The sequence below is a fragment of the Dipodomys ordii genome, unplaced genomic scaffold (assembly GCF_000151885.1).
Source record: "Dipodomys ordii isolate 6190 unplaced genomic scaffold, Dord_2.0 Scaffold130, whole genome shotgun sequence".
Classification (NCBI taxonomy): Eukaryota; Metazoa; Chordata; class Mammalia; order Rodentia; family Heteromyidae; genus Dipodomys; species Dipodomys ordii.
The window spans coordinates 6,131,527-6,144,249 of record NW_012267346.1 but is presented as its reverse complement, the minus strand read 5'-3'; the positions used below and the strand labels follow the sequence as shown (position 1 = coordinate 6,144,249).

Here is a 12,723-nt window from a genome sequence, read left to right as displayed (position 1 = left end):
TGGTAGAGCACTAGCCTTGAGCAAAAAAGCCTAGGGACAGCACTCAGGCCCTGAGTTCAAGCCCCATGACCAACAAAAATTTTAAAAATAGACCATTTCATGGTATCCATGGGTATTTGTGGGGAATATTTCAGTGCAGTTTAGACCAATAAGGAGTCTACTGGGCCTATACTGAATTAAACTCTTTATTGAAATGAATCCAAGGGAATAGACTGGAAGGGGAATATTGGGAGATAGGAGAAAGGGTACAGCTAAGGTTGGCAGCTGAACCAAGGATGTCACCATACTTTGTGCCACACTAACTGCTTGTTTCTTCTTTCTGTCTCCCTCAACTTCTACCTAAGTCAAGGGGTAGAGTTCTCCTACTAAACTAGCCAGGACTGAGGGGATTCATTCACATATCACTAACAAGATTACATACCTGGAGGAAGAGAAGTGTCTTCCCAGAAAGATTGGGGAGATTTTTCTGACTACCCATGTTATCCACACAGTCCTAGGAGAGTCCTAGGGAAGGATAAAGCCACTGTCTGTCTACTCCCCTACAAGTGAAAGAATGTGTCAGTGTCTCAGGTGATGTCGCCTTATCATTACCCCCCCCCAATAAAATCCCTCCATCTGCTTGTCAATATGATTTTTTTTCTTGATCTAGCCAAGTTTTATTCAGAAAGAATGGTTTCTCTATCCTCCTGACAATGTCCAATGATCCCAAAACACTGCAGGAGGAAAGGTCATTGAACACTCAGGTATTCTACCAAGGATCCTTGGGCCTTCCCACATTTGTGTTGTCATGGCCCCGAAGATCTCATAGCATGCCATCTGTAGAGCATCAGTACCAACCAGAAGTCTGATCCCTATAGAAACATTGCAGATAATCTGAACATCAAATAATGAGCTAGGCACCATTCTAATTACACTAGCTTCTGGGCCGTGCAGGTGTCTTTAGCTTACCACTGAAAGGGACCTTGAAGGCCATGTAGGAAGGCAATTTCCTGCCTGAGACAGCATTCCCGATCATTTGTCCTCTAGTCTCTGAATGAGAGCCTCACTGGGTCTTAAGGCAGTCTACTATGGAGAAGGCCTGATTTTTATTATGCCCTTTCTTATATTAAACTAAAAGACTTTTATTCAATTGTAACTTTTATCTCCCACATCTTATTTCTAATCATCTTTTTCTATGAAAGGTTTTCAGACCTTTGAAAGGAGCTACCAAGTCCTAAAGCCTAAAGACTTCTCTCAACCTTTTCTCCTGTTTCTCAGAGATTATATGAATCTATTCTGATCTGTATGAAGAAGTTTTTAATTGTCTTCCATCCAAGGCTGCTTAGTAGCATTAAAAAATAAATACCAAGAGCTTTGGCTTTTGGATTCTCAAAAGACTTCACTTTAAGAAAATGCCCTTCCTTGATTAAAGCAGGTTCATACGTCTAGATGCTCATGCAGAAACTTTGAGAGAGTTTGAGTCACTTTTGAGACCTTTCTTTCTCTCCTACCTCATGTCTAATCCTTGCTAATTCTATCTGATCTGCTGAGAGGAGCCTGCCTCCTTGACTTCCTCCAACGCCTGCTGTCTGCTGGCCCCATACTCCCTTGTCCTAGAACTAGAGCTAGTCCTAGACTAGAACTAGGTCAGTTGAAGCAAACTTGAAGGGTTTGTATTTATCCAACGTCTCAAGAAGGGTCTGTATTTATCCCACCTCATGACCAAATGCATGAGTTCCAGACTATTAACACCAAGATTTGGATGGAGCTCAGACCCACTGCTGATTAGCACTGTGGCCCAAAGCATGCTGCATAACCTCATGTGGCCTTTCATTCCTCATCTGGAAAACAAGGATAATAATAATAGCAACAACCTCATTAGTGTTATTTTGTGAGCATCAAATGATTTCATCAATCCAAATCAATTGGGTCATTATGTGGCACATTTCAAATGTCCGATAAATAACAATGACATTAAGCAAAATTATACAGCAAAGAAAAAGCTGTCTTTGTGGCCCTAAAAGGTGCATTACAAATAAGATTGAGCCAATTCTTGTTTGAGCTTTTGTTTATGCCAGTTCCTTAGAATTAGACCATGTTCTCAGCTCTCCACTGATAATTTACGTCTTTTTGGAAGGTGATAGCTTATGGTTTCAATTATCTTTTTTAATTTTAAGACCTGCAGTAAACTCCATGCTCTAGATGGCATCTACCTTGGAACTCAGACTAAACTCTAATCAGCCACTGGTTTTCTTTCCGCTGTTAAGAAGTTCTCTGTGTTCTCCTAGTGAGATATAGACCTGGACCGTGTTGACACAGAAGGAATTTTAGAAAGATTCTTAAAGAACTTCACTGTAAGGGAGGAAAAGTGCCATCTTCACTAAAGGCAGTTCTGTACTTCGAGTTGCTCAAAGAGAAAACTAGGGTTGTGTGTGTGTGTGTGTGTGTGTCTGTGTGTCTGTGTCTGTGTGTGTGTGTGTCTGTGTGTCTGTGTGTGTGTGTGTGTGTGTGTGTGTGTATGCCAGTCCTGGGGCTTGAACTCTGGGTCCCTGAGCTCCTTTGCTCAAGGCTAGTGCTCTACCACTTGAGCCACAGCACCACTTCCAGCTTTCTTTGAGTCACAGCACCACTTCCAGCTTTCTTTGAGTAGTAGTTTATTGGGGATAAGAATCTCATGGATATTTTTGCCCAGGCTAGCTTCAAACTGTGATACTCAGATCTCAGCCTCCTCAGTAGCTAGGACCGCAGGCATGGGCCACCAGCACCTTTCTTTTCCTCCTGCCCCAAGCCTGATCTACAAAGAGATATCTGCTCCTCCGCCCTCAGGCTCAAACCTTCCTAGTCCTCCCGCTTTGCTTTGCCCTCCTGCCTGGAAGTCTGCCCTCCTGCCTAGTGGTTTGTCTCCTCAGGCCATGCCCCACATAGTAGCCAAAAAGACAGCATTCCACAAAACCAAATCAAGAACGCATTAGTTTTCCAAGACTGCCATGGCATAGTACCACAGGCTATGTGGCTTCAACCACAGAGATACATTCTCTGGAGACTAGAGGTCCAAGATCAAAGTGCCAGGGTCTGATCAAGGCCTTTCGCCATGGCAGTCCAAGATGGAAGGTGTGAGGCTGAGAGAGGGTAAGATAAGAAATAGGGAAGAAGTTGCTTTTAGAACAAACCCATTCCCAAGATCATGGCATTAATCCATTAGGTCATGAGGGCCCCATCTTGATCGCCTCTGACATGTTCCATCTCTTCACATGGTTGCATTGGGGCTTAACTGTCTGGCACGTATGTTTTGTGGAACACATTCAAACCATAGCACTTAGTCGCCATCAACGATTCTTTACTAAATACGCTTTCTAGACCAGGCTTTAGAAAGAATACAGAGGGTGGCTACCCTCAAGGGAACTGCACATCCCCTGAAAGGGTAGTTTGAGTAGATTAGTACCTGAAAGGGTACAGGGTGGAAGGGTAGCATGCAATAGGACTGACAGCTATGTGTAGGGCTCAGCGTGGACCCTGATAGTCCCAAAAATAGGAATGGCCAGAGAAAGAGGGAGAAGGGGGAATGAGAGGTCATTCTAATGGTTACATCAGAGGAAAGTGTGAAGCCGTGTTTCCAAAAGAGTAATGAGACCTTTAATGATTAAAGGGAGGAAATTGACAGTTGTTCTCCTGGATTTTAGAAGACCAGTCTTAGAGAATGAGTGAAAAGACAGCAGAGTATAACCAAATAGAAGAACCCCAAAACCATTTGATGGGACACCCTGGAAATCCTTGAGAAAGATGGGGCCAGCAGCAGTCCCAAAGTCTTTCCTTCCCAAAGGAAGAAAACCCTAACCAGTCAGATCATCTCTAAAGCTCTGTCCATCTCTGTGACTCCACATTAGTGATATTAAAATAAGTTGTTAACTCTAATGTGAAAGTTCTTCACATGGCTTTACCTCTCAGCTGGAGTATTAGGTATATGTCTGAAAGATTAGAACCATGGTCAACCAGACCCAGGACAATTCCAGAACCTCCTCAAACTCTTAGCCACCCTTTCTGATTACTTCTTTGCCAAGCACTGTGATAGAATTACACAATTCTTTAAAAAATATTTCCTTTGAATTAATCTTAATGGTATGCATACAGTACATTGTTTGTTTATAATGTCCTTTTGAATGTTTATATATTAGCTAGAGATGAAATTATTCCCTTGTCAAAAGTATTGACAAAAGAATCCTTTTTAAATTAGACAGAAAAAATTGAAGTTAGTAGCCAAAAGAAAACTCTTCAGTCTCTAAAATTCCATTATCCCATGACTATTTTTAAACCTTTCAAAGAGTACAATCCAGTTTATAATCCTAGGATAAATCTGTTTCATTTTCCTCATGTTACCTCAGGAGGCACAGGAAATTCTGTGTAATGCATGGTCATCCTGAGCTAGAGAGTCCCCAGGGCTCCTTGCAGCCTGGCTGCAGAGTGGCTGCTGCCTTGATTTGTTTATAATGTTTCACCTGCAAATCATGGTGCTCCATGCAAACAAGCACACAAGGTCATTGCCTTAGCTGACCAAGTTCTTGGCGTTACATCCTCATGAAGCAGCACTGATTTGAAGCTCAGGGCTTTGTTCGCTGTAGAGCAAATAGCAAATAGTATATCTTTTTTTTCTCTTTTTGGTCCAGTTGTGGGGCGTGAGCTCTGGGCCTGAGCACTGTCCCTCAGCTCTTCAGATCAAGGCTAGTGTCCTACCACTTGAGCCACAGCGCCACTTCCGGCTTTTTTTTTCTTTTCTTTTCTTTTTTTTTTTTTTTGCTTATGTGGTGCTGAGGAATTGAACCCAGGGCCTCAGGCATGCAAGGCAAGCACTCTACCACTGAGCCACCTTCCCAACCCCCAAATAGTATATCTTAAATAAAGTGTATTTCCAGGGGAAAGTTTTCTTCTCTTAACACCATCTCTTCAAATTCTCATGCAATTCTGTTTAGCCCTTTATCCTACAATTGTCAAACTCTTATGTTAGTTATTTTATTTGTTAGGTCTATCTTTATCATCTTTAAATGCTACCTTTACATACATATTGCTTTTTCAGCTTTACCTGCTTTTTCAAGGGGTGTAATGTGTCAGGGTGAGCAATCTAACTGGTAGGCGTAAAGTTCAAGTGAGACCATACAAACCATAAAACAAAGTGATTTTCAAGAAAGAGAGAAAAAATCTGCACTTGAATTCTTGTCTTCAATAGAAACTGCTTTATCACAATTCATAAGTATTGGTTTTTTTTTCCTAGGAATCATTGTACAGAATTTTTCCTAGTTAAAATATTTTTTAAAAAACTGAATGTGGAGCTGGGAAGGTGGCTCAGTGGTAGAGCACTTGCCTTGCATGCCTGAAGCCCTGGGTTCGATTCCTCAGCACCACATAAGCAAAAAGAAAAAAGCTGGAAGTGGCACTGTGGCTCAAGTGGTAGAGTGCTAGCCTTGAGCTGAAGAGCTGAGGGACAGCGTCCAGGCCCAGAGTTCAGGCCCCATGACCAGACCCAAAAAAAAAAAAAACTGAATGTGGTGGTGCATCTCTGTAATATCAGAGGTCTGGAGACAAGCAGAAGGATCGTGAGTTTGAGGCCAGGCTAGGTTACATAAAGAGATCCTGACTTAAAGATAGATGGATGCATACATATATACATACAGACATACATACAGACATACATACAGACATACTAAATGAAGTGTTGTAATAAATTAATGAATAATCTCTCCATTGTATCCATTTATTAATGAATAATACTTTATCCATTAAAGTGTCATCACTGGAGATAACACAATGATAAATGGCCATGTTTAAGAGCATCCTAGTTAGACAGCAGCTCCTATCAAGGCTGATGTGGAAGAAATACACCCACCAGCATCTCTCCTATAGCAGGATGAGAGCAGGCAAGCAGGTTTCCCCATTATCTGAAAGGAAACCAAGGACCCAAGGGCACAGCTGGTGAATAGCCTGGCTACAGTCCAGTCAGTGTCCTCCCCTCTGGTACCACCCTAGCCAGACATGACTTAGGACACACTCAGAGGTCTAGAGAAAAAGTCATGTGTAAAAGCCACCACTGATAGGTTTCATAGTCAGAAATGGAGAACATTGAAAGGCATAGGTCAGACTCTGTATATCTTGTGGCATTAATCATCACATCCAAATCCCAGATGGTTATTTCAGCAATGTGATGGTCATTGGTCCCTGAGTGGACCAATGAAATGGAAGTGAATTAACTTAAACCCATTACCACTTCTGGAAAAAGAAACTCAAAATACATTCTCTGTTCAGAGAGGCTCGATACCCCTATCTATATATAGAAAAAGCATAGTTTCCTGCTGACTAAAGTCCAACAACAAAACAAAAAGCTCTAATGTTGTTCTTCCATCTTTGAAGGCTAATCCCAGGCCATGTTAAAACACAGAATGTGTGCTTACTTCCTTAAAATGAAGCTGATTAACTACTTTCTTGGGCTTCAGTGGTTATTTCTGTCATTTTTCAGCCTCAGGCGCTGTAATTTGTAACATAATTTCTCACACGTTCTGGGTCTCTAAGAGGAAAATGGCTGATTGTTCTCTCTCTTCTTTGAAAAATCTCTTCATAACTCATGCAGACGAAGTTACAGAAGCTCTCCCTATTGAAGTTTAATTTCATTTACAGTGTCATATTTGCAGATAATAAATTTCCTGGCCCTTTGGGAAGATGAATCTCTTTCTCTCTCTTTTCATTTTAAGAGTCAATGCATTTGAAATCAGATGCCAAAAAGCAGTATCATTTTATTTCTTTAGGAATTATGGTTAATGGTTCCCAAGTATTTTAAGGAAGATTAAAGATGTGAAAGACATAGTAATTTTTAATTTCACAACAGGTTCCTGATTCCCTACAAGAGTTTCCAAGATGTTGGAAACAAGTAATTCCCCACAGATGGATGGGGGGGGGGTCCACAGCATTCTCCTCCCCATCAGCCAGTTACCAAGTGATGGAGAGATACTCTCTTCAAAGGAGACCCACTGATGGAATAGCCCTAACTACTTATCAGTGTTTCTGCATTCATTTCTCCATGAGTTATTCAAAATAAAGTTTGTGCCTTACCCTGACCCAAAAATGAATAGGAAAGATCATCCAGTTTCTTCATCCTTAGAGTCTATAGGATTTGGGGAAGCATGTGACCATTTAAATAGTAGGAAAATGAGCATCACTGTGCTGTCAGGGTGCACGTTTGTTTGATTTTGGAGATGGGGTCTTAAGATATAGAACAGATTAGGCCTTGAACTTGCTATTCTGCTGCTTTGGGCTCCCCAGTGCTGGAATCTTGGGTGTGAACCACCATGCTTGCTTTCCACTGTGTTCTTAATCTATATGTTTCCTATCTGATTGAATTAGAATTTCTGAAAAGAGAGTTGGTTTCCAAAAAGGAAACTTTCGTAAGTGTCAGCCCTAAGAGAGACAAGACGAAGGGGAGACAATGAAGCTTGTTCTTTTCCAGCGTGTCCACAGAGACATGAGACAATGAAGCTTGTTCTTTCCCAGCGTGTCCACAGAGACATGAGAGAGTTTTGTTCAAGCCCCACTCACCAAGATAGGGCTAGCAGTTAACTCTCAAGCTTTGCCAAGTGCTCCTGAGTTGAATGAGGTTTTATGTTTTTATTTTTTGGTGTATAGCAGTCCTATATTCAATAATGCCTGTCCCCTTCTAGCTGTATGATCTTGAACATATGTCTTGAGATTTTCCCCCCCCTAAAGTGGCGAGATCATGATATCATGAGACTGACATGATACCCAGGACCATCTTGTTCCCCTAGGGACAGTTTGCAATGTCTGGAAATACTTTTGACTTGTCACTATTGGTGAAAATGCTACTGGAACCCAGTAAGTAGAGGACAGAAGCCATGGTAAATGTGCCACCGTCACACAGGGCAACCTTCCAAAGGAAAGAATTGTCTGGCGTGGAATGTCAATCATGCCGATGTTACAGAAAGCATTTAACTAGAATGCAATATCTCTATTATTGATGGTCTCATTATCTAGGCCAACGAGATGCCAACAAGTTTGAAGCCCTCCAAACACTGCAGTATACCTCTAGATGTCCCCTTAAAATTAAACAATAGTACCTTAATACCCTGTAGCCAGACACTAATGGCTCACACCTATAATCCTAGTGACTCACGAAGCTGAAATCTCAGGATCATGGTTCAAACTATGATAACTAAACCACGGAGAAAGCAGAAGGCAGGGGTGAGACCAAAGGGGAACTATGGAATTACATGTTTGTTTCTTCCATCCTTACTTCCTGCAATACCCAAGGTAGACATTCCAGCATGGAATGCAATAACTGTTGTTGCTGGATAGCAACATCTTACAGGGCAGAGCAGCAAGTCTCCAGTTAATACACCTTAGAGTAAAATACTGTGTCTGTCACCCTGGAAACTAGCATGTCCTCTACCTTCTTGATCCCATTGTCATCTTTATGAAATTAGCTTGGAAATCAGTCTCTTAATCCAGCTAATACTGTGTTTTGTAAATACATGCTTTAGCCTCATTCAGAAGTTAAAGGTTTGTTGTGATTAAGTTGATTTAGTGCATTACCTTGAACATCATAGTTTATATTGTGTTAACTAGATTTCTCATTTGTGTCACTGAAGAGTTATGTGCAAAGTTCAAAGCAGAGAGGCTGGAAACAGTTCTTTGGAAACAATGAAAGGAAGAAAGTTAACTGAATTTAAATGAGACATGGCAATAATTCAAAGCTTAAGTGAAAGCTTTCAAGAAAACTAATGATTTGTGTGTATCATAAGATTTCTTTTGAATAAAATATTTGAAGGAAGAAGGTTGTTCTCTGGTATTACCTTACAGCCCATTTCTTTATTTTGTCTTTCTTTAGAATGGCAAAATACATCCACAGGAGTTTACTGTGTTTAAAAATTCTTTAAGTGAAGGATTAAAATTGTGCACATAGTGAATCTGAAAACGAATTAAAATGTCATCCAGGCTCAAGATGAAGCTCAGTGACAGAGCTCGTGGCTGACATGCATGAGGTCTGGGTTCGATCTTTATTAAGGAAAAACAGTAACTATATATTCTGATTCCACGGTTCTCTTTATTCTTGCTGGGCTTCCTGCATTAAAAGGATTCAAAAGTGCAGAGAGACACTATCAAGAAAACTATTTTCTTTCTTTCAGATGTTGTGCATTTCCTAATTTTCTAGCCGCAACAGTTGGATAGCTTTTTTTCTTTAATTAAAAAATGTAAGCTAGACAAGAAATGTACTCACTACCTTACTTATGTAACTGTAACAGCTCTGTACATCACCTTGACAATAAAATTCGAATTAAAAAAGTATTCAGAGTTGACACTAGGAATATCATCATTACTTCTAGAAAAACTATCTTGCGAAAGCGATAGGCTGACCTTACCTGTAGCTATCTTCAGAGGCCTGACTCTATCCTTGGCAGACAGCTTTCTCTAGGTCATCTTAGTCCTTCCTGCCTTGATGTCTGTGCACGGGTCTCTAGCCTTCTGTTCATCCTGGCAACTCCATCTGACAAATTTCAGCTATTGCGACATTTCAATCCATCTTTCCCACATTCAGTCCCTGCCAGTCACTCTGCATAGCTTTGGAGAACTAGAACCACATTTATTAACTCTCTCCTGGTTCTCTGGCTTCATCTCCAACTTTGCCCCTACTATGAGACATGAGAGTCACAAGTAAAACTTTTCTTTGGTCCCTTGGAGATGTTGATCTTATTCAGAAATATTGTGAGACTTGGGTTCCTTTTTTAAAAAAAATTGTTTAATTATGGTAAATACACATAAAAGTGCCATGCTAGCCTTTTGAAAGTGTCCCATTCAGTGGCATTAGCCATGTCCACATTGCTGTATAGCCACCTCTGCCATGCATCCACAGGTAATTAGAATCCTTCTGTCCTATTCCATGTCACTGCCACCATCAGGAAACCACTGTCCTGAAAGAATGAGCTACAATGAGCTACACAGCAAGAAATGGGTCCATGCCATTTGGTGGGCCCTGCCACTTAGGATTGGGCAACCGAATTGTACAAAGTTCCCAGCCATGTAGATGGCATGTTAGCTAAAATGAGTTTCCTCTTTCTTCTCTTTAAACAGTTCTGAGCAGCGAGTCCCCTGTTCCACTTCTTACCACAGCTCTGGTTTGCACTCAAGTGACGGTGTCACAAAAGCAGGACCCCTGGGCCTTCCAGAAATAAGACAAGTGCCAACTGTTGTGATTGAATGTGATGACAATAAAGAAAATGTGCCTCATGAGTCGGACTATGAAGACTCTTCTTGCCTATACACAAGAGAAGAGGAGGAAGAGGAAGAGGATGAAGATGATGACAGCTCTCTGTACACCAGTACGTGCATCCAACTCTCCATGGTGGGAGGGCGGGAAGAGGGGTGTGGAGCATGGTGTTGTAGAAAGTGAGCTGACCCAGATGCCCAGGTTCTGGGCTCTCATAAGTCTTGTGTTACTGGCCCTGGGTTAATGAGCAGCTCAGCTTCAGCAGTAATAGGAGAGGGTAAACGTCTCCTAAATGCTTTCATAGCTGTAAAAATTGCAACACCATCCTACCGTGACTCCTTTGTTGTTTTGGGGGAGATGCAACCCTTCTTTTTATTGCATAGTTGCAGAGTTGAAGGGACTTGCAAAAAAATCTGTTCCCCTTTAGAAAATATACAGAAATATTCATCATTGTGTATATAACAGATCCCTATTAAGCAAACCTTATCAACTTTACAAGGTGTGAATGTAAATCTGTCATTTAAGACCTTTAAATAGATTAAGAGACAAGATGTGAAGAAAGCCAAGTTCAAAAGCTAGCAATCTGGCCCTGAATAATAAATAAACATTACTGATATGAGTACAGCCTGATAGTTGGCCAGTGTGTAACAATTGAATTAATAATAACAGCCCTCGTTTATTGAACATGTACTGTGTGCCCAGCAAAGTACTGTGTTGTCTTACGCATATCTTACAACTATCCTGAAGTGTAGATATTATTTATTCCAATTTATAGATAAGAACAGAAAACAGAGGAGAGGGAACTGGCTCAAAGCCTTGCATGTGCCAAGAGGCAGTTCTGGGATTTGATTCCAAAGCCAATAAAACCTATGCAGGATGAAAGAAAAGAAAGCATTGCTAAGTAAAGATCCAAAGGAATCCTTGAACCTGCTGCTGGCTAGTATCCTCCTCTCGCTCTCTGCTTACTAGGCTTCAGAGAGCTAAAATGACCAAAGTGATGTAGTGGAGAGACTCAGAGAGAGACAGCAACAAGATCACTCTTGGTGGTGGGGCCTGTGCTGGGTATTTTAAGCTGCTTAGCAACCTCCTTGGCTTCTCTCCATTAGATGCCAGTAGCTACTTCTCTACTGCAGTCTCGGTTTTATCAACCAAAAATGCCTTTAAATTTTTTTTTCAGCTGCTTTCTGGGGGCAAAAGCAATGCCAGCTTTTATCGATATATACGAACCTAGGTTGTATGTTAAAAACTTAAAAAAAAATCCTTACCTCCACTCCCATCCCAGCCTACCTCACCTCATCTTTTATACACACCCTGCTTCTCCCTCTCCCCCTCCCCTACCCAGCTCCAGAATAGCTCTCTTGGGAGTTCCTACCTTGCAGCAGGTGTAGATTCCCACCAACATCCTGCTGTGGGAGTCTCTCCTCTCCTCCAGCTCCTCCTAAGTGAAGCCTTCCCTATCTATGAAGGCCTATGTCCTCTTCTCACCTCTACAGTGGGTAGCATTCCACAGCTAGTTTTGCCCTTTGTAATGTTGGCTACATGCTGGGATTTTTCCAGAAGGAGAGACCTAATCACATGCTCCCCATGTCTCCCCGACATGCCCTGTACAGTGTTACATACATATAAAGTATAGAGATGGCTGGGATTCTACCAAGGGAGGCCTGATCAAAGTCTTTTGGGGTCTTTTGTCTTGCCTTTTACCCTATAATCCACAGTTGACTGGATGGGAGCCCACACGGGTATTTGTCTGTGTCAATGGATTCACTTCTCTCTCCTGCAGGCTCCCTGGCCATGAAGGTCTGCAGGAAGGACTCCTTAGCCATCAAACTCAGCAACAGGCCCTCCAAGCGAGAGCTAGAAGAAAAGAACATTCTCCCCAGGCAGACGGATGAGGAGAGGCTGGAGCTAAGGCAGCAGATTGGCACCAAGCTCACCAGGTAGGACAGCAGCAGCCTTTGCCATCCTAGAGCGAGACCTAGCTCTCCAGATTGTAGCAAACTTATGTGATCTCCATCCCAGCTCATCCTTGGTGTCTCTGAACAATGTAACCACATAGACCAATTGAAAATACCTGCCAGGGTTGTTTTATAGACTGGTCATGTCCATGGGTTTGTTTTCATAGATCCTCTTCTTCACTCAGCCAAGTCTTAAAATTTTCAGTTGAGTCAAGGTTTTTTAGACAGGGAACAAAAAGGCAGATTTCAAGGGAGATGAATCACCTATTTTTTTATTGTAAAGATACTATACAGAGGGTTACAGTTACATGTACACTTCCTACTGAGCATTATTACCCCCTCCATTGTTTTCCCTTTACCATCCCTTCCCTCCCTACCTTCCCTGAGGTTCTTTTTTTTTTATTGTGATTGCATAATTTCCCAAATTTCACAGTACTGTGGAATAATGATGCTCATTTAAAGTCACAAGTTCATTCTAACTTTCCTGGAGCAAATTGTCTATCACAGTCTATAACATATAATGGTGTACAC

General features: G+C 41.6%; 1 protein-coding gene across 2 annotated transcripts in view; it reads left to right on the top strand.

Annotated features, from left to right (window-relative positions):
• The window catches only part of Phactr1 (phosphatase and actin regulator 1), a 437,712-nt gene that overhangs the window by 378,595 nt on the left and 46,394 nt on the right, over window positions 1-12,723 (top strand). For both annotated transcript variants that reach the window (XM_013030446.1, XM_013030448.1), the window contains 2 exons: window positions 10,102-10,349; window positions 12,018-12,174. In XM_013030446.1, coding sequence (XP_012885900.1) covers window positions 10,102-10,349; window positions 12,018-12,174 — 405 coding nt within the window. The remainder of the gene's footprint in view (window positions 1-10,101; window positions 10,350-12,017; window positions 12,175-12,723) is intronic.